Source organism: Halichoeres trimaculatus, unplaced genomic scaffold, assembly GCF_033239565.1.
Source record: "Halichoeres trimaculatus isolate MK-OKI-2021-1 unplaced genomic scaffold, fHalTri1.1 fHalTri1_scaffold_3, whole genome shotgun sequence".
NCBI classification, from domain to species: Eukaryota; Metazoa; Chordata; class Actinopteri; order Labriformes; family Labridae; genus Halichoeres; species Halichoeres trimaculatus.
The window spans coordinates 35,087,684-35,110,151 of NW_027437181.1; the positions used below are offsets into that span (position 1 = coordinate 35,087,684).

The following is a 22,468-nucleotide window of genomic DNA, read 5'->3' on the forward strand; positions in this document are numbered from 1 at the left end:
ACAGTCATCTGGTTTTCTCTGCACTGGCATGAACTCTGGCTCTGCATCATTGTACTTTGTGTGGCAGAGGATATGTCTTTCTTTATTCTCTTCTACCTTATTATTTGTGTTTAAAAAAAAAAAAAAAAAAAAAAGCATAATTAAATTGATAAAAAATAAATATTGAAAAAAAGGGATGATTAGGGCCTCCTTGGTGGTTCCGACTTTATAAAACAGTGATCATTGAGGTTGATATAAACAATATTTTGGTAGACTGTAACATTTCCAGTCCTGTTAATGTTAACAGCGTTGAGGTAACCAAACCAACAGATCAGTGCAAAAGTTCAAAAGGACTATTTGCCACAATCACATAATAACTGACTGTGTTATTCTCATATAAGGACTGCTGCCCTCTCATAGGCTTTGGTCATTTTTATTATCAACAGTTAAAGAAGTACAGATCCTTCTGGGGCAGAACCTAAATCTGGTCTCAATTTTAATGCGACTGCGTTCAACTGTGATGCCTTAAGTGTTTTCAACAATGAGTACTCACTGACTGTACTTGTTCAAGTACAAGTTCACACGGTCTAAGATATTCAAACAAATCTGTGGTCTGTGTTTTATTCAAACATGCTACTTACATGTAGCTGTATCTGTGTTTTTGCCCTCCCACTTAAGGAATTGCAGCTTAAAAAAAGATGATGAAATGTAAAAGATTTATCACCCAGATCTGTCAGTGAGGCAGGATTTGACTCCAGCTCTGAAACTCACAGTGACACACCTGTTTTAGTGGTAACTGATACTTGTGCTTCTCCATGTTATTTGTAATGTGTTGTGCAAGGTTTTGATTGCTTTTTAATGAAAAAAGAAAGTAGTCTTCAGATGCCCTACAACCGCTGCTTGGAAGTTATGTCACATTACAAACTTTCAAGCCTTGAAAAACAATTGAAAAACTACAGTTTTAAGATGAGGTAATAGTCACGTGAACTATCTGATTTTTTTCCCACAATTGAACAATTATTCTAAAATCACAACTTCTAATCCTCACTACAGATGCCCTAATCCAACTTTTCAGGTTCTGATACAGATACTGGGGCTTTGATTATCAACTGATACTGATATCAGTCCAATACTAAAAACGAATTTGCATGCTCTACTGAGGGATAAGACTGGTAATGTTTTGGGTAAAAGGTAAAAAATGAGCAATGAAATTACTGAAGTTGATATTTACATAAACTATGAAATATTTAAATGAAAAAATGCTTCAGAATGTACTGAGATTACTTTTTCAATTGTAAACTTTTATACCCTGTAGACCAGTAAAGCAGCAACAAGCAAAGACAGTGCATTAGTGGTAATATTTCAAATCGTAGCCAAGAGCGCCATTAAAGAAACAAAAACAAAAGAAAACCCATAAAGCTGGTACCCTGGATCGGCACTATTGATCGGGTCAGACCGCATCAGGATCCGTGCATCCCTAATCACTACTCTGAACAACATCATCAAGAAGATTTCATATCTTTCCAACAGGGTAAGACATTATCAACACTGATGAAGAAAAAAAAACGTATCGGCAGGGAACTGACTGTAAATCAAAAGGACTGATGCCCTGATCAGATACAAGCTGAAAAACACAGGTGCCTAGATATTAAAGTCAGAAAAAAAAAAAAGATGTTTCTTTTCAGGCAAAATATGCCAGAGTCGGTGTTTGGGCCTCACCCCACAGCCAGAGTCTGGCATCTCTGACTAGAGCCTCAGTGGTGCTGCTGGTTCACAGAGAGAAACTGCCAATACAGGACGCTGATAGGTGAACCGGACACAAAGGCTTCTGTGTTCATTAGTGCCAACAGGACACCAAAGCAAGAGAAGCAACATGACACAGGAGGAATATAAGAGAGAAGGCTAACGGGGTTAATTACTGAGGAGTGATGCACAACATGAAACAACTGCACTCTGGAAACGCTTCACAGGCAGAGTTTGCAAAATGATGCATAATTGAAAAGTTGTAAGAATACATCAGAATTTACTTCTCTATACCTTCATCGCTGTGGACAGCAGAAATGCACACATCACGTCCTGACAAGATGTTTCCTATACCCCCCAGATCATCTAAAATAACATCTTTCGCTTCAGATATTTGCTGTGGGTGAAAACCTTTGGACACCATCCACAGAGTAGCACGCCTGGCAGAGACATGGAGTGACTGTGCCAAGAACACAAGTTAAACAGCCTCCAGCTGAATGGATAACTACTCACATTTGGTGCTTACAATTCTCACTGACTTAAAATATTCAAACATTGGGTCACAGTTTCTGCAGAGGCACGCTCCCTCTTCAGTCAAGGACTTCTTTTCTCAGACTTTGCAACTTTATGTGGAGAGCAGCCTGAAGATCTTATGTGGGTTCAGAAAACCAGTGCAGGGTTCAGGACTGTGAGTGCAGCTGTCCTTCTCTTTATTGGATTGAGAGAAAATTGCATTCCAGCAACTCTAGCCAACATCATTGGTGGTAGTGGTACAAAAAGAGAGAAAAAGCTCTTGAGAAATGTGTTCTCATGTAACATTGAAACACAATCCACCTTTTCAGACAGCTACAGGAGATACTCTGCTACTCACAACAAGCCAATATATAGAAGAAAATATACATAATATATATCTCAGTGTCTGGCTGGACACTGGAAGTCTACCTGTACTTTGTAGGAAATCAAGACCCTGCACCACATATTTTTTACCACATTATGTACTTTAACTGCACATGCTGACAGGTAAATGTGACCTCAGCTGAGTGCTGTGACATCATCAGCTTGTGCAGGTGTGTTTGACAGGCAAACAGCAACGATGCCAAATCGATTACAGAGCTCTGATTTAGCCCAATTATGCGTATCACTCGGCCCTATCATAACAGACGACGATTGGTTAAAAGGAAAAGTTGATTATTAATCCTTTTGAAAAGGTGATGGGACATGTCAATAATAAGCGAATAAGCCTTCCTCATTAGATCGTCCCCTTTGGTGATTAACCAGCTAAAGAAACAACATGTTTGCCTAGCTGCTGCAGACAGAGTCAGCTCCACTAGTAATTTAGCAAAACCATGCTCCAACCATAAACTGTATAATTAATGGACGTAGTCTCCCTGAAGTCACCCATTTGTTTGTGAAACAGATTTTTGAAGCAAATTGGCTATTGCAGCCATATTGGAAGGGATGGGGGCTTCGAGTACAGCTATAGGGCACCTGTCAGTCACGTGAGCTGAGCTGTGCCTCCGATTGGGCGAGCCTGTAATCTGAATATCCCTTAAACTGCAGAGTTAGAAAAAAATTCACAAGCACCAATATTGGTGTACATTTATGCCCCATTCAAAAATTCTTCAGCCCATAGCCGAGCAGTCAGAAAGCCCATTTGTTTTTGAACCATTTACGAATGCAACACATCGGTGTGACATTTGCTCAGTGTACTGACACACAGCGTGTCCATAAAGTCACTTAACATTGGTTCATTCATTCATTTTCACAACCACTTATCCTGCTCAGGGTCGTGGATGGCTGGAGCCTATTCCAGCTGTCATTGGGCAAGAGGCAGGGTAGTCACTTGAGAATTTAAAAAATATATATATAACAAAGGCAATTTATGAGATATCTTAGCCAGATTTGTTCTATGTACTCAGAATTATCAAAGTCTTCAATCTAATTGCATTTGTGTGTCTCAGGTATCCTGCTGATAAAAGAGCTGCTGTTAAAAATGGACACACCACAAGAAAAGACAAAAGGTGTGTCATGGTTTATTGAATCAAAATCAGATACACAGAGTCAGTGAAACTACAGATCTAAGTCTGTGAATTCAAAGAAACTGGACATCACTGAACTAAAGCAAATATAACTGATAGGGATGGGTATCTTTCACATATTAAATGATAAGGTAGCAATGGCCGGGACCTGGCTATCAGTACCGGTGCTCAAGTGTACCAATTTTCAGTACTTTTTGTTTTTGTGCTAAAAAATATCAATTTGTGTATTTAAATATATATATATATATATATATATTTTTATTTTTTTTTTCCAATTTAACACATTTACTCTTTAATATATAACCTTGCAATGCTATGTTTATGTCCAGCAAGGAAAATCGCCACCTTTTCCACTCCCTCACAGTCACAAGGATGCATTTAGGTACCTTTTGATTTTACACAAATCAGTACCTGGTACTTCAGACAGAATTTGGGCGGTACCTGTAAAAGAACCTAATTCGATACCCATCTCTGATCATCAATGTCATCGTTGATGGGAGGCTGACACGCAGCAAAATCAAAAGTGAACTGTTGTGTATTTCAACTACAAGATGGCGTTTTTTGCAAAGAGAGTTAATGTTGATTCAAGAAGTTAAATCTCTCATATAGCCTAAAGTGTGGATTTCATATAAAACCACAGGCAATTTCAATTTCTCGGTCTTTTTTGAGAAGTTGATGTGCAACAAAGAGTTTAAAACAGCTTTCTAAAGGATTAAAAATAAAATAAAAACTGTGCCATATTTTGTAACTTCAGCTTATAAAGTGGTTTACTGCAGATGGGAAAATACGTGAGCCACGACTGTTTTGTGAGTCTGGAGTGGGCCCTTGAGGAACTGCAGTGATGTTTGCATTCAGCTTCATTCTCTAACACCTTTGTTGACACCTGTGATTGATATAACTGCAGATGTTGACACATCCAGGCTTCAATTTACATGTGGTTTATCGTAGCGTGTTGCAGAGTATCTATTATCCTTCATCCATCTGTGTCCACACTTTCTGATCCTGCTGTGAGTTGTGGCACCACATGAAGGATGAAGGCACAAATGGATGGCGCTTGGATGGCTGAAAGGGCTAAAGTGGATCACTCAGACACTCAGTGAAAGGCTTTGAAGAGCCACTTGGACTCCAGTGTCTGCTTATGAGTTCTTCTAATCAAGCAGTCAAGAGGTAAAGAGCATTTGAACTGTCCCTGTCTGGGATTTCAACCAGTGCCACTGCACGTGTTTGAAGCCGCATAAACATCATTCTGTAATGGTGTGAGTGGTGTTTGCGAGGGCTCACCTCATAGTGCTGAAAGCCAACAGGCCGTAGAAGAGAGTGTGCAACAGATTATAGGCCACATCCGGACGAAAAGCCACCGCTCGGCCCTCTCCGCTCCCCTTCCTCTCCTCAGCTGAACCCCCTTTAGGTCTGCTGAGACCCAAAAAAAGGCAAAGAGACAAAAGACAACATTTATACATAAAACATTAGAGCCAGACGCTTCAGAAGCAGAAGGGAAAGTGGGTGGAATTGATATTATTCAGATTATTCAGATTTCAGCTGCTATTATTCAGATTTCATTAGCTGTTTCTTGAACAAGCGGATACGCAGTGATGCACACCCACGACTGTTTCTGTCTGCGGAAGTCAGCGCACAGACAAACAGAGGTAGGCCCCAGGGCGAACATGTCACACCCACGATCTGGACTGCTGCACCAAACGAGATGGACACTTGTTTCTATTTAAATACAAATTCAAAATGGCTATTTTTTTCCTGCATGAGAGGGGTGAGGAGGAATGAATTAATTCCTGGACGGGGGAAACGGTCTTTGAGGTGCTAAGGTTGAACTGATATGATAATGTGAATAAATCAGTGCAGACCCTTACCTTTTCACGGCAACAAATGGAAGGTTTAAGGGGCAGTCACAGGTCGAATGTGCCACAGAGCATGAAGAAGCACCAACACTTAACACTAAAATGTGTCTTAATAACAGCAGTACTTCAGGACTTTTGAATGTTTGAGATTATCAGAGGCTCTCATACAGCTGCAGTCTGCATTACTCACCATCCACTCACTGAGCGCTGCAGTTTCACCTGCTTTCTTAAATTTTCAGAGGTTAAATCAGCCACCAGAGAAGCTAAAGGAAAACTATTATCCATGGTGTGTTTTTGGCTCTTATTGTTTGAATGCAACCAGTACTCGACTTTTAAAAAATACGGTATCCTTTATGTTAAAGGGGCTTATTGAGCAGGAACTGACTCATCAATTTCTCAGTCTGAAGATGTCTGAGAGGGTTTTTTGCTTTGTAAAACTGTAAGTAAAGTACCAATGATGGATATTCATTTGAAACGTGCAGATTTTCAAACAACTACATTTTCATGTGTTGTAAGAATCCCTGAATCTGTCTGTAAATCAAAATAATCTGTTGTAAAAATAGCACTAGATCATTGTAAGACTTGTTAAAATGAACACATAAGGATCTTCCAACTGGTTCATGACCATTGTTGGGAAAAAGTACTTTAAAAAAGTAATTGGTCATAGTTACTTGTTACTTTCCCAAAAAAAATAATTGAATTAATGGAGTTAGCGTAATTTCATGCAGAACACAGATGTCATACGCCCAGCTATGATCAGCTGACAGGCTGATGTTCAATCTCAAACTCCTCTCAACTGATCACAGCGTGTCTAAAGACAAGGCGGCGTATTTAAATTTTGTCTTCACTCTGTCTTATCCTGGCTACCTCTTTGCTAGCCTGCTGATGCTGTCTAAATAATCCCTCCTCCACCCCAGCCTCCTCCTATCAAGACTCTGTATGTATCCTATTGATGTGTATGCATCCTTTTAATCTGTATGTACATATGGGGGTTTTGCTATGCACTCCCGAGCAGGCTGCCCGGCTAACCCAAGGAGTACTCTGAGAAGCAGAGCTGTAAAGCCAAATTTAACTGTATCCAATAATTGGTTCAATGTATGACGGAAGTGTTTGTGACAGAACTAAAATTACTCCTTCATAAATGTAATTTGTTATTAGGAAAAGTAATTTTTGCGTTACTTTGTGAAAAACTTTTGATTTTGCAAAACATTTCAGTTTTTGAGCAGGTTTTGCTCTGGGGCACAATGTAAACATGTATGTTCTTGCCCTTTACATCTGCACTGAAGTAGTGTTTATATATTTTCGTCCTGAAAATGACGTTTATGTAATGCCAGTACTTTCATCATGCAAACGCCAGTTCGCACCCCACAGACAGCCCCAGAATCACGCATATCAAATCTGCAGATCCTGTCCTGAGTCTGGCTGAGAGAGCCAGGGCAGATAGACTTATCAACATTCCCAATATAGGAGGGATTCTCCCACTTTTTAACTCTCTCTCACACTCCACTACTGACTTGTAATTTCACCCGATTTCCCTCTTATTTTTAGGCAAGGTTCTGTAATCTCTAATTTTTTTTTCCAAGTCAAAACAAGGTGGCTACTTGTGCCTTACATTCAGACCTCAAAAAGCTTCCACCCTCTCCCCCTCATTGGTTTGATTCAAAGACGCTGCAGGTGCAGGAGATCCTCTCTGCCTGGGGGTTATAAACAGGCGCAAACAGGTAGCTGTGTGATATTTGTTGATCATAAGTTTACTTTAGCATCAGCTCTGACTGAGAAAAATCTCTGTTTACAGATGTCTCCTGTAAGTCTCCTGTAAGTACCAGCTTGCTTTTGTGAGGTCACACCTGTTTGGCTTCAAGGTTGGGGAGAATAAATGTTGGCAGATGTTTGGCACTGATCTTAGATATTTACACAAACTTATTTATTTAAAATATTACATTTGATAACTGTTCCTGAAATGTAATGCTGTTAATGTCTGTGCTAACCTTGGTAATGCCACTGATAAAAAACTCAAATAGCAGTGTTTACAATATAAAGTGTTAAGTGTCTAAAAGTCCTCGTGGGTTAATCTTCATCAGCATCTGAATGATTTTAAATGATTAACATGAAAATTCTGATTCATTGGCTTACAGCTCAATGGGGTCGGGTGCTAATTTGGATCAAAGAGAAAAGCTTTAGAAGCATTACCATAATAATTTAGAGCCCAGAATATGTAAATATGCATTTACTGACTCTTTGTCTACTTTGGAGCAGCACACAGAAGTTGTAAGCACAACATCAGCATCTATTAGTGAAAGAGCAGGAGAACAAGCTTGTTGTAAAATCTACAAACACCTACCAACATTAGGATTCCTTCAGGCCTGTGGTTTGTTAACTAAATAAAACAAAGTTTACAGTACCTATGACATTATTTTTTGCAGCATTGGCACATTATCAAGTTTTTTTTCTTGGTTGCCTCCTGTATAAGAAGGGCATGGGTTTAAAATTTGCAAAACTCTAAAAATCTGTCACGCAGTGAAGAGAGAAAAGCCGTCACTGGAGCTCCATCCAATCACTTCCTCAGGTTTTAACCAATCAAGGCTTGAGTGACGCTTTGGATGTTTCACCAAAAATTTTACAGATGCAACTCAACTTGAGTTGACATGCAATTATTAAACCTGAACAGTGGTGTCAATGACGCCTTTGTCTATTGAATATAAAAGAAACCTGATATACTGAAGTGATTGATTCTTGGGAGTTAGTTGCAGGGTGTGCAGCAACATGTCGTGAGCTTATTTAGGATTGCTAATGAAAACTTGAGTTATGAGTAATTGAAAATAAACAACAACCATGCTGAAAATAGTCAAAACTAAGATTTGTTTTATGTATGCTAGTAAAAAAATATCTAATATTAATTTGATACATACAATATTACAATAAAAATATCTAAAATTAATTTGATACATACAATATTACAATAAAAAAATAAAGCAATTACAAAATAATAAAATTTCAGAACATAACAAACAAAAAAATGAGACCTAAATCACATGTAATGAGTAGAAATATTCACCGGAATTAAAACTTAATATTTTTTCCACAAACAAAACTCTTTGTTAAAGAAACGTAAAAATATTTATGTATTCTAAATCTCACTGACAATTTTAACGAATCAGGTCTAGTTTTTGTCTCATAGTACCACAAAATAATAATAACAAAAACAAAAAATAGGGACTTCTCAGATAAATGTGGCTCATATCAAGTTAAATGTGGCTCATTCTTTTACAAGAAATAAGACAAAAACACTCTGAGTTTTGAGTTTTTGCAGCATATGAAAGGTTAGATTCAGAAAACAAGAGAGCCCTTGATCCGAATTTTTCAAATTGTTTTGTCTTGATCAAGGGTTGGATACTTTTAGTATCTGTACCCTCCAAGGATCTCCTTCAACATGTTTTGGGATGCTCTGCTTCAAATGGTGCATCAAGACCAGATTTCAACTGGGGCTGCATGGTTTGAGAAAATGTGTGATGTCTGTAAATGTTACTAAATATAATGAATGTAGTGAAGCGTAATCACACGCAAAAGTTAGAAAATGACTTTTTGCTGATTGTGCTGCAAGTCTATGTGCTCTTTGTCCGGTTTCATATATACTAATCTGAGGAGAGCTTGAACTTCTCCTGTTAAAATCACATTAGAGCAACAGCAAAGCCTTCACACACTGAACAAAAATATTAACACAACACTTTTGCTTTTGCTCCCACCTTTCACAAGGCTGAACTCAAAGACCTAAGAATTTCTCTATGAACATGTATCTCTCAAATGTTGTTTTCAAATTTGTTTTAATCTGTTTGAGTAGACTTCTCCTTAGCTAAAATAATCCATCCACCTCACAGGTGCAGCAGAACAAGCTGCTTATTGGACAGCATGATTATTGTACAGGTGTGCCTTAAGCTGGCGGTGAATATGATCATTTCTCTACTGTAAGCTGTCTTCAAAGGCGTTTCAGAGATTTTGGCAGCACACCCAACCAGCCTCAAAACCGCAGACCATGTGTACCCACACCAGCCCAAGCAAAAACAAAAGTGTTGTTTGTATATATCATTAGCTTCCCTCTACCAGCTAAAATGTATAAAATGTACTTATACAGAGAGAGAATTCATAGCTTGAAACCAAACTGTTGGTATGATTTATAGCAATAACTTCTGAGTATTTTCAAGTGTTTGTTCCTCAATGTGTAAATCATGATGACAATGAGATTGGGATTGATTGTGCTGCTCTAGTTTCTGCCAAGATTTATCATGAGTGAATGAGTGGACAATGAGATATGGCCAATCTCCCATCGAGCCTTGTCATTGGAAATGTTTTTGTAAATTGATGTGAGCAATGTTTCAGAGGAGGTTCTGCCAGATTGTATTGTGTTTGTTGTTTGTCCAAGAAGCTTTTGTAGTGCATACTGAGTCTGATGTGTGTACAGTCTAAATGCAGATGGACGAGCTCTATGGATCAGTCAGCCTTTTTAAATTTGTAATTCCTTGGCTGTTCGATTCAGCGCCTGTATGAGGTCAATTGGGGTAATTTTTCTCATGAAGTATTGGGTTTTAACCTCTGAGGGGTTGAGTCCTAATAAATCAGCAGACACTCAATAGATTTATACTGCCGAGGGTTTTGAAAGGATATTAGAGAACAGCAGAAACTCAATTTCTTTCTACTGCTTCTGGGTCACACTGTTTCTGTGACACAGTGCAGACCTCCTTTAAAGACCAATAATCTTCTGGGTGTTACTATTAGATAACCTACTATGATAAAACACATAAGAATATGTAAAACACTTGGAAAAATAAAAGTAGTAAAGCCCATCCTCTATGAAGCAACACACAATGGTATTAAAGAAGGGGTATTCTGTACTCCTGTATTTTGTATAAAGAAACAATGTGAGATGTTAAAACTATTTTCAGACTCTACATATTCATACGTTGCAGAAATCCCTGAATCTGATTAAAACAGTTCATTGCAAAAATAGTACAAGAACTTCACGAGCCTTGCTGAAATGGTGAGGACACCACATCGAGATCTACTATTTGGTTCATGACACGTTCGAAGGCCGGGCCTCTACCACCAAGGTCTGCCCATAACTCTGCACCTGACAGGCCACCAGAGTGCTGGCCAATCAGAGAGAAAATGAAGAGGGCAGTACTCTCAATCTGTCCCCTGCATGAAAGGCATATAGGTGGGAAACTTGACAAATGACATGAGCACATGAATACTGTGCACCCTGGATTTTTTCCTCTATTGCCTTATTTATTATGAAATCTCTAAATAAACTGATCGCTTTTTTATTTAGGAATATCAGTTCAAATCTCTTCCAGTGAAAACAAAAATTACAGATGAGCTGCTCTCTTTAATACTATCATTAACATTAAAAAAAACATCAAAGAAAAGGTGTATGAGAGGACGATGACAGTTTTCAGCAGCCATCACCCACCTCAGGTTCTGCAGCGTGGCCACCACAAACATGCCGCTGAGCAGCAGCACAGTGAGGATGTAAGGGTAGAGCATCAGAGTACCAGCCAGACGCTCCAGAGTGTCCAGAGGCAGCAGACCAAAGGCTTCCTCACACAGATACAGACTGGCATCAAAGTCTCTGCAGAAGAGGTACAGAGTGAGAGAACAAGTGAATAAAACAAAAATAGAATAAAGATGACACAGCAAGGAGGCCGCAAATTGTCGAAAATAGACCTTTTATGTTATAATTTTGTATTTGTGATAACTTTTCTAACAATCATTTTGTAGAGAAAGGCTGTCTGATATTTAGATGTTTGAGTTTATAGTTGTGGTTATGCTATCTACAAAGGACAGTTCATTGAGGCCCCGTTTACACAGGGACTCCCGCAAAGATTCTTCCTTTGCGTTTTCAAAAGCCACCCGCGTTTACATGAGGACGGCGTGAAAACGATCCGCATTCATACGACTCCAGGAGGACAAGCCACTTCTTCTGTTCTTTCTTTTTCTGCCGTTTTGTTGTGTGAGACGGTCGGCAATCCAACCATGACACGCATTACCGCCACCTACTGGACCGGAATGGCTCACCCTGAAACGCTCCGCTCTGTGTTTACACAAGGCTGGATGGAGGAGCGGATTCAAATTTTTCCACTCTGGGGAGCGTTTTCAAAAGTTTGTATTTTCACTGAAAACGCAACGTGGTCTCATCTAAACAGAAGGCCAAAACGCAAGGAAATGTTTGCGGAATTGACCGTTTTCGGCGTCATGTAAACGGGGCCTTAGTGTAAGCACACTCATTCAACAGTGGTTTTACACAGATTTCAATTTTTTATGCTGCAAACACTTCATAACAAAAAATGATCCTTTATCAAATTTAGAATTTACTAGGGCTGGGACAATCTGCTGTTCTCGTGATTCAATTTTATTACGATTTTTTTTTTGGAAGCTGATTTACGTTTTTTTGCGATTTTTTGTTTGCTTTTATTAACACCAGATCATATCTACAGACCATATCAGGAGGCATATTTTTCCATAAAATGCACATCACATGAGTCAGAGAGAAACATTTCACCCTCTGCTGGAGACAAGTGGTAACTTCTTTCCAATCCAGTTTATTAACAAAGACTGAAATGAAGAATCTGAATTTGAAAAAAAAAAAAAAAAAAAGATTTTTCTTGACTAAGAATTCTGATTTTGAAATCGTCAAACAAAAAATCTTGACATATCGTGTATTGATTTTTTTCTCCCATCCCTAGTATTAACATGATGTGCATTCAGCATATGCTTTATTCATTTAAATGGGGGTGAGGACAGATTGCACAAAGTTAACAAGCCAACCAAAGAAGTTTCATCACTCTGTGAGGCATGTGAAAACCTTAAACTTTGATCGGCTCTAAAAGAGAAATCTAAACTATCCTGCTTGCAGTGCTGACTTGTCACCCATAAGAAAGGTTGGCTCCCCATGAGCTGATAAATGTAACAAAGACCACAAACTTGTGATCAGCTGAAACCCCAAGAATATGACATTCCATTTCCCAGAAGCATTGACTCTGAACGGGGTGTTTGTTGAAAAAAAAAGAGAGAAAATGGAAATTAGTTGATTAAATTCATGCTTGGGTTTTTGCATTTCAGTAGATCAGTTACTTTCAACAACTACTTCATAGCAGCGTTATGCTCTTGATGTCTCAGCCTTTAACCAGAAACCTGAGGGTCTGGCCTGAGACTGTGTTACACAAACAGTAATTGCACACCTCTTTAAATCATCTTAGAAGCACAAACAATCAGACTGCATCCAACTGCTGTCCACCAACAATAACAGTTACTCATGCAGAAAAAAGAACAATGCATCCAACTACACTCAGGAAAAAGGGATGAAAAGAATTCATAGAAGGAATTTATTACTTCAATATGGCGTAAAAGCACAGCACAGACTTGAGTTGCTTTTTGTGCATTAAATTGGCAATGCAGTCGGAGATAAAAAGCAGCACAGATAAGTAATTGAACTGAGAATTGAGAGATCACTATACGCTGAACAAAGCTCGAAGGACTATAAAAGAAGCTCGAGGAGAGGAGAAATAAGCCAGTTGGAGAAGCAGGAACAGAGCGACAGGCGGAGAAAGAGAGTAAGCTCTGCATTTTCCACAGCCTGCTGAATAATTGAAGGGCCAGTTGTGTGGCGTTGGGTGTGAGAGCTGTGTTATCTGCCACCCCGGAGCAGCTATCCAGTGGCTGAGCTGCTCTGCACACACAGTGTCTGATCGATGGGAGGCCTGCTGCTGTTACCCCGCCATCTATTATTCACACACACACTAACGCTCCAGGTGCTACGATACTGCTGCTCAGTGAATAATACAGTCAAGCAGGATCAAATCAAGAGGTGTGTGCAGGCGCAGACTGTGTGAGCACTCCCTAGTGTCACAATCTGGGTTTGCGAGGGTGCCTGCGACTTTTTTCAGGAGCAAAGTAAGTAAAGTTTGAGCGGGTGTGTGTGCGTCTGTGTGTGTGCAACTATGGCTGAGCAATGTCATACCTTGTGGATCCCAAGCCAAACTTAGACTGGATGAATTTAAAGATGTGTTCATCTGATCTCAGCTGAAGTGCTTTCTGTAAACAAACACACGCACATACACAATAATCTAATCAGAGCTTGAAGATCAGCAGAAGATCCATATAAGTACGTAAATAAACCAAGTTTAGGGTTACATCACATCAAACATGAAATTCTAAGAAACACAACCAGGAGGAGGGTTTCAGAAGAGGTAGAGAAGATGAAGAAAGGCATTGACATAAAAAGGGCAGCAGATTAAGAAGAAGAGGAGGAGAAAGAGAGAGACGAGACATTTAACGATGAAGAGGGAAGACAAAGCAGACGGGAGATGAGATACAGAGAGAGGCAGGAGGGAGAGTAGAGGATGAGGAAAAGAAGAAAACACAGGCAAATGTGGAAGAGATGCCAGGAAAAGCAGGGAACATAAAGAAGGAGGGACGAAGGAATTAAATTAAGACAAAGAGGAGAGTACAGAAAGATGGGACAGAGCACCTTGACCAGGTAGTTGATGGTGCAGGTAAGGAGGAGGACCAGGACGCTGTGCAGGAGCAGTTTGCCCAGACGAAGAAGCAGACCTCCTGTTCTGACACCAGACTGAAAGAGCAAACAGACACAGATCATCAGTTTATTCTTAACTTAAAATCCATCCATCCATTTTCTACCGCTTATCCTGTTCGGGGTTACGAGAGGCTGTGAACTATCCCAGCTGTCTTCAGGCGAGGGGCAGGGTGCACCCTGGACAGGTCATCAGTCAATCATAGGGTTGATCCACAGAGACAGACAACCTTTCATGCGTACGCTCACACCTACAGGCCATTTAGAATCGTCAGTTAACCTGATGAGCATGTTTCTGGACTGTGGGAGGAAGCCAAAGTACCCAGGAAGAACCCACACATGCACAGGGTGAACATGCAAACTCCACACAGAAAGTCCCATCCTGCCCAAACCGTGGTTCAAACTGATGACCTTCTTGCTATGAGTGTTGTGCAGTGCCAACCACTGCACCACTGTGCAGCTCTAACATAGAGTCACCTGAAGAAATTCAAGGAAAGTAAACGTGGTGCATGACTCCCTCTGTTAGACGACATGTGTTGAAGCTTTGGCCTTGAATAGCTCATAAATCTGGATCAATTAATCAATTGTTTGAACTCAGATCTAGCTTAATCTCAGTGAAAACGATGATGACAAATTTTTTGACAACTTTTCTCTCATGATAAAGATGAGATAATGATGAGCTAAACTTACATCACTGATAAAATGAACTTTAAAAAAAGACTCTGATAAAGTGTTTTTGTTTTGTGTAAACTGGATGACATTGACATACTTATGCGCCTGTCAAAATTTAAGATATTCGCCATGACACTAGGTACTACATAAGGAGTTTATTTTTCTCCAACTTTTTTTTATTACTTTTACAGATTAAGAGGTTATTTGATCTTTTAATGGTGAATGTGGCTCATATTAAGCCTATGAAGACATTTTCACTAAAGCTGCAATTTATGTCCTCACGTTTTTATTAATTATCTTAGATGTTGATGTCAGTGACAAAAACACAATCAGCTACCAGGTGAAAACACTGTAATGTTTTATTTTTATCATACTTTGCCACTATAAACTTTGAGGGGTCGGTGTAGAAGCCTTGATTTATCCTGGTTTGGCAATGTGTTAAAAAGCATATTTGGCAAAGTTTTATCTTAAAATACCATGTTCATGATAAAACATTCTCATTCTCATTCTCTCAGCAAACATCAAAACTTTTATTTTAACATGGCAAATTATGCTTTTTACACTGAAACATATTTACCTTGGCCAAGAAGGTTACGTTTTTGGGAGAGTTTGTCTGTGAAGAACATAACTCAAAAAGTAACAAACAGATCTTGATTAAATTTTCAGGAAATGTTCAAAATGGGATAAGGAGGAAGTCATTACATTTTGGAGGTGATCTGGATCACCATCTGGATCCAGGATTTTCTTAAAGGATTCTTTATCATTGTGAGATAGAGCAGTTTTTACCATATGTGAATATAACTCCACGATTAATGGTCTGGTTGCTTTGCATGAGAGTATAAGACAAGGTCACAATAATCTCTGACAGATGTGAAAGTACGATCCAGATCCTAACAATAATCTGGATACTAAGATCCAGAATATGAAATATGAACTGGGTCATCATAATTTTCAACACTGTCAGGAAACAAATTACAGTACAAACCTGAAACTAACACCAAATTGTAGCAGACAGTCTGCTGAAAGGGAGTATAACATTAAAGTAGGACTAAAGTGTTGCGTCACAATCCCAATATGTTTGGCGGAGGTCTGTGCTCTCTCAGTGCTTTTCTAGTTTTGTTTTTGTTTTTTTTGTTTTTTTGTTTTTTTTCAAAGATGCTTTTCATTTAGATATCTAATATATATGCAACAACAGTGTCCAAACATCAAATCTGCTGAAGTGATATTTAACAGTCTAAATGAGCTAAGGAGCTAAGCTAAATGAGAAGATAACATAGTCTGAAATAAACCATAGACATCTCCATCAAATCCAGACAGACTTAAATTTCATCATATCTTGAAGAAGCTGATGAAACAGGCTTCATCGTTACTCCAACATAAGATCTAAACACTCCACTGTACCTGATGATATTCGTGGAAGATAAAACAAATAGTACACAGCTGATAAGCAAAATATAAACTTTTATCAGAGGCAGGGAAATATATTTTCTGGTCTCATCACAACTCTTGGGAATAGGGTTCTCCAAGATAAGACTAACAAGATCCAACTCTTTATTTTCTGTTTTAAGTCATAAACAGGGATGTAAACAGAAAGTTTCATGCCTTTCAGCTCACTGAGTGGACACCAATGCTGACTTCTGTTTGGGATAAGTCATACGCTGCTGGAAAAATCATGTATCATGAAGAAGAATCATTATGTTTGAATAAAAAACCTAACCACTGACCTCACTGTGTTTTGACTGGCAAGACTTGATATCATTGAATCAAGTCTCATCTTTAGTTCGATGTAACAATGGTCTTTCCTCTCAGCCACCGTAATGATAGTTAAAAAATAACCAGAATTAATTTGAATCTTTTCAGATAGAGTCAGTTTAAAGGTGTTGAACCTGTTCCTATGTGTAACAACAAAGTGTTGCAACAGAAAGTTTTAATTAAAGAAGCCAACTCACCTTTACTAATGAACAATAGAAGCACAGCATCCACTTATGATATTAGAATAATTTAACACAGCACAATTTAACACAAATGATTTTTGGCTGAGCACAGTCACCAGCTTGCAGATTAATAAGACGGCAGCCAAATGTTTCATCTTGAGCGCCTACATTAATTAGCTTTATTTGATACCATTTTGATTCTCTTTTTTCTGCCCGTCTGTGATTAACTGCATGTCTGCATTTTAAATTGCTCTTCTCACTCTATCTTGTGCTGAGTGACTGGATGTGGAATTGAAAATACACTCCAGTATTTTAGGCAGCTGGATGCTACATGCTGCATACTACCACTCTGATAAGCCCCACCCAACACAAGATGCAACAAACATGTACAGCAAGTGTTGTCAAAGTAACTCGTCGGTTTCTGGCGAGCTTCATGACAAACTGCAGCAGTTGTTTTAACAGCCAATAACTGGGAGAAGAGAGCAACAGTGTACAGTAAAACATAAAACATGTCCTCAGCTCTGCAGTTCAGACTGGTATCACCCTGTCACTGCCACCCACCAAAGAGCAAAAGGTGAAGATATGACTGAGTGGCCCTGGTCATCATCATGAGAAAAGCAGTCACTGACATCCAATCAATGCAAACCCAAAACAAAAAAATCCTGAGGCTGCTTTTCTCAGCTCCACCAAGGCGAGAAGAGCAACAGAGCGAGGAGGAAGAGAGCGGCAAACAAAGGTCATGACAAAGTCCAATGATTTAAGTTTGTCTAGAATCTTTATCATTGGCTAGTTTTGTGCATACAAACCCTTATTGTTTGATTCAGACCACTCACAGATAAAAACATTCATGTAAAAGAACCTCAAATGTGTAATGTTTGTGATGTAAAAGCATGTTATTTTGACCAGAATTAAACTCAAATAATGTTGCCTTCAGACGCTTTCATGTTATGACTTAAAAGAAGTCAGGTTCTCCCAAGTCAAAGCAGCAGGACTCATTGTTGCATCAGGAGTTTAAAATCAAATCAAAGCATGTTGTTTCTGCACATCCATCTTCACAGACAAACATGAAATCTCTGCCTCCTATTTTTATTCCTCATTCCACTTCCACCCCGTCACGTTAAATGTTTCTGTAATTGTTACTGTGACAAGATCTGATTTCACAAAATTACATTCAGACTCAGCCACAAACATGCATCCAGCATACAAATTGAAATTATCTTCAGGAAATAAAATGAGTGCACCACAGCCGTCTCGGAGATGAGCAGAATGCAACTTAATTTTCTTTCCGTGTCTTGTAGACCAGCAACAACATCTGTCTACATGTCTGATGCTCGGGAGTCGCAGTTTGTTCCTTTTCTGATCACAAAAAATCACTTATATTTTCTGAACCCATAAAACACGCACAAACATACACACTCACTGACCTGACAATGTTTGACGATGAGTGCAGCTACGATAAAGCTCAGGACCAGTGATCCCAGTATCATAGTGTTACAGAACTGGAGGAGACACACGCTCAGCAGAGCGCTCACTTGAACAAGGTAAAGCGTCGTCACCTGGAAAAAGCAGGAAAAAAGTTAAAGCTGGTTAGTCTGGCTTGTTAAAGGCCAACTTTTGCTTCAGTGTTTGAACAGACGACAAGAAAATATTTAATGAATGTTTTAATAAAGACTGAACATTTGACATTATGTAAAACAAACCAAAAAAATACACCCACACAGAGGCCCTCTGAGCAATTACATCTTCTTTTCAAAATGAAAATAAGGTCCATAATGACTGAATAATTTAACTGTTTACAAAGTTTGTACAGAAAGAAAGAAAATTAAATGTTGGCTAATGTTTTTGTGGGTGGAGGGGTGCAAGAGCTGGGTACAATTTTATTTTTATAAATCCTGATTCAATAAAATGAAGAGGGTAGGAAAAAAGCAAAGCATTTTATAAAAACAAAAAACCTAAAGTCTCTAATGCAAATGTTGATTAATTTCTGTCTTCTCCAGAGCCTGAAAAAAAAAAAAGCTGTAGACTAAGATTAACGTTTGCAGTGAAACGAACAGACACAAATGCTTGTGTTGACAGCATAACACAGGAGTGTAACAAGGAGCTTAAAATCTCTTGTTCAGCTAAAAGGACCTCTGAGGTGACCCTTAAGCATCCTTGATGTAGTCATACCTGTGACTTTGTTAAGAAGTCCGCACAGTCGAGGGTGTAAATGATGAGAGCCTGAACAAGGAGGATGAACTGGTTGAACTGCCACGTCAGGCAGAAACAGAACGTGGTGACATACATCAGCCACACCATCACTTTCTGCAATGAGAAATACAAAAACACTCAGTGAGGCTGGAAATTCAGACTGGATACAATCAGAAGACATAGATTAATTACTAATCCTCCAGCTGTGTAAATGCTTAATTCTGATTGGTCAAAACCTCTTTCACTAACTTTCACTGATGAGAGCAACTCTTGAGGTAGACCAATCACACGTCATGTCAAATCAATCTGAAGAGTTCAGAGAGTTAAGCTTCTGCTTGTTGACACCTCAGACCGTAGGGTGAGGTAAAACCGTTAGCTTCTGTTAGCATCAAACTGGTAAACAATGTGGCTTTAACTCTATTTTAGGTTAGCATGCTAATTTGTCTGACAAAACAACATGGATATTTTCATTCTGGTTCCTGTCCAGCAATCCAAACAATGACAGAGGAGCAGGTGAGAAATTTTAGGTTACCGATCTTGACAAACTTAAACTGTGAGCGGTGATGATGGCAGCAGCATGTTTCAAAGTTATGACATTTCTTTTAACTTTAAAAGTGGGGAACAAGAGTTTGGAGAAGAAGACAGAAGGAACAGTTTTATGTTAACACTGCAGTATTTTTCCTTCAAAATTGTACACATAAACCATTATAAATCAATAAAATGATATTTTAACGAGGGATGCACCAATCCAACTTTTCTGGTTCCGATACCGATCCTGATAATGATACTGATATCGATATTGATGTTGATACCGATGTTGATGCCGATACCTGGGCTTCGAGTATCGACCAATAGCAATACCAATCCGAGATCAGTGTTAAATAAGTACCTGCATGCCCTGCTGTGGGAAAAGACAGGTAATGTTTTGGGGAAAAGGCAAAAATTGAGTATATGGAATCAATTAAGGAAATATGTATTTAAACAATAAAAGATTTAAATGTTTACCAGCAAAACAAAGCTTCAAGATGTAAACAAGTTCTATTCAAATGTAAACTTCTATACCCTGCAGACTAGTAATGCAGCAAAAATCAAAGAAAGTGCATCAGAGGTAACATTTCAAATCAAGTAGCCAAGAGCGCTGCTAAAAAAAAAAGAAAGACATTGAGCTGGTTGCATGGATCAACAACATGGATCAGTCCCTTACCACTGATACTGATCCATCTTTGAGGGAAACCAATGCATGCCAGGTTTGGTATCGGTGCATCCCTACTTTTAACATATTTTTTCCTAATCTGTTTGTATCCTGAGTTAGTGACTAGGTAATGAGTGTGATTAGCAGGTGTTAATATGATGTAGAACCTCTAGAACTCCCCTTCTAGACACACGTTTTGATGTTAGTGCACTCATGATGAGATTTTAATTCCCCAAACACCAGCAATGCCACAGTTGTAGGTAAAAATTTAGTGTAGCAGAGAAATTTGTGACTGACAACAACATAAACCACAGAGCAAAAAACACCAGCTCCTCCTTGTACAGCAGGGATGAGTGTCCCTATTACAGCGGATCCATCTGCTTGGAAATGTGTTTCAGCTGATGGCTCGGTGGTCGAAAGTCCGAGATGAGTAAGATAGATGACTGTAGCTGTGACTCGTAGCGTGGCTGTGTGTTTGTGTGTTTGTGTACCTGCTGTAAGGCGCTGAGCTGAGGCCTGAGGTAGCAGGTGATGGTGGTGACCTGCAGAGCGAGGAAGGGCAAAGACCAATTTTCTCTGAGTGAGATGGTGAACTCCACCCGAGTGGTGTCTACCCTGAAAGAAGGGAAAAAGAAAGGAGGGAGGAGGGATCAGGTTGAGGGCGGAAATTCAACTGATTTAGAGAAACAATCATGATATCTGAAGCACATCTGACTGCTCAACATTATGCTCAGACCCTCTGTGTGTCAACAAAAATCAGAAATGTCAGGTTTGGTAAAGAACATTGTAGCAGACACAGGTACAGTGAGTTTCAAGAGAAGTCCTGGTGTGCTTCAAACTGAGCTGTTTGCTTTTTGATCATAGCAGCTCTCTGTTTAAGTTTTTCTGAGGTTCTGAAAGTCTGCGACCCTTCATTTACTGTCTGCACGGGTCACTGTAGAAACTTCTCCTCTGTATTGATTCAGAAGTGCAGCAGAGAAAATGCCAGAAGGGTTTCTGAGCTCTTTTCAACTTTCTTCACATTTCAAAATAAGACCAGGACTGTACAAGAAGAGCAGACACCACTAACTCCCACTAAAGACAACAAGGCAGGTGGACAATATAGATGCTCAGTTTGATGCCTGTCTAAGAAATGTATTTAAGGAGATGCACTCATTAGATAAGACTGAAGGAAATAGTTTAATGTCCATAAACCTGAAAGGGGGTAAACTGAATGCCAGGCCCTGTCTGAAGACCATCAGATAACTTGACACCTTTTATTTCATTTCTTTTATCTTGACACAAAGGGAAATGAAAAATTACCCTTCAGAAAGTTTGTGTTTGCTGTGTTTCATTCAATGAATGGTTCGTTTGAGGACAGGACAGCACAGGGAGGTGTTTGTTCCTGGTGAGGACTGGTTTAAGCATTTATTCAGATTATTTAAGTCATGTGACTTGGCTTGAAATGGAAAAACCTGTTTTGATAATGAATAAACAGTTTTAGTTTTAGTTTTTAGGTCACAAAAACAACCAACAGAGGGCTGTTATGGAATTGAACTGAGCTGAATTGAAATGTTAGGCATCATTTGATTTCATGCATTTCTTTTCAGAAGCAACACATAAAAAGGAGTTAGGACTAAGACTTTATTAGGATGACTCGTACTTACTGAGGGGGTATTCTGTTTTTCATTTATCAAAAATAGATGTAAAGTAAAAATACTGGATGTTTATATTAAACATAAAGATTTTCAGACCTCTTCATATGTTGTAGAAATTCTCGAATCTGTCTGTAAATTGCTCAAACTAATCTTTTCTGGAAAAATAGCATCAGATTTTCATGAGACATGCTAAAAGGATGAGGTCATCACATAAAAATCTCCAAACTGATGGCCATATTGGAATAGGAGGGCCTCAAACACCAAGGTGACAGACAGCAGCTAAATCAAGCATTTCAGACGGAGGCTAAAATAAGTGCTTTCTTTGACATTAGTGTGAGATAAAAAGGGATTTTTTGAGCTGTAAATCATGTAATGCTACTACAGTATCACATTAAAAATAGCTCAAAACAACCTCTTTAAGGGCGAGACTTTATTTATCAAAAGAGTTGGTTTCGGATCTGAGCAAACTGAGTCAATCCACCTTTTTGCTATCCAGGATAAGTTCATCTGTTTTCTGATTTTCCTGGTTTGTAAAGCTTGTGCAGGGGTACCTGAGAGACTGTATAAAGAATGATAAAAAGCACTATACGCTCGGTTTAAGACCAGATTCTCAGAACTTGTGACTTGTCTAAACTAGACTAAACT

General features: G+C 39.0%; 1 protein-coding gene across 3 annotated transcripts in view; it reads right to left on the reverse strand.

Moving 5' to 3' along the window:
• dpy19l3 (dpy-19 like C-mannosyltransferase 3) overlaps positions 1 to 22,468 on the reverse strand; it is a 100,613-nt gene that overhangs the window by 46,111 nt on the left and 32,034 nt on the right. For 2 of the 3 annotated variants that reach the window (XM_074666218.1, XM_074666219.1), the window contains exons 7-13: positions 20,678 to 20,801; positions 18,974 to 19,108; positions 18,229 to 18,360; positions 14,136 to 14,237; positions 13,626 to 13,699; positions 11,079 to 11,237; positions 5,043 to 5,174 (exon numbers count right to left, since the gene is read on the reverse strand). In XM_074666218.1, coding sequence (XP_074522319.1) covers positions 5,043 to 5,174; positions 11,079 to 11,237; positions 13,626 to 13,699; positions 14,136 to 14,237; positions 18,229 to 18,360; positions 18,974 to 19,108; positions 20,678 to 20,801 — 858 coding nt within the window. The remainder of the gene's footprint in view (positions 1 to 5,042; positions 5,175 to 11,078; positions 11,238 to 13,625; positions 13,700 to 14,135; positions 14,238 to 18,228; positions 18,361 to 18,973; positions 19,109 to 20,677; positions 20,802 to 22,468) is intronic. The other variant, XM_074666220.1, reaches the window with a different exon arrangement.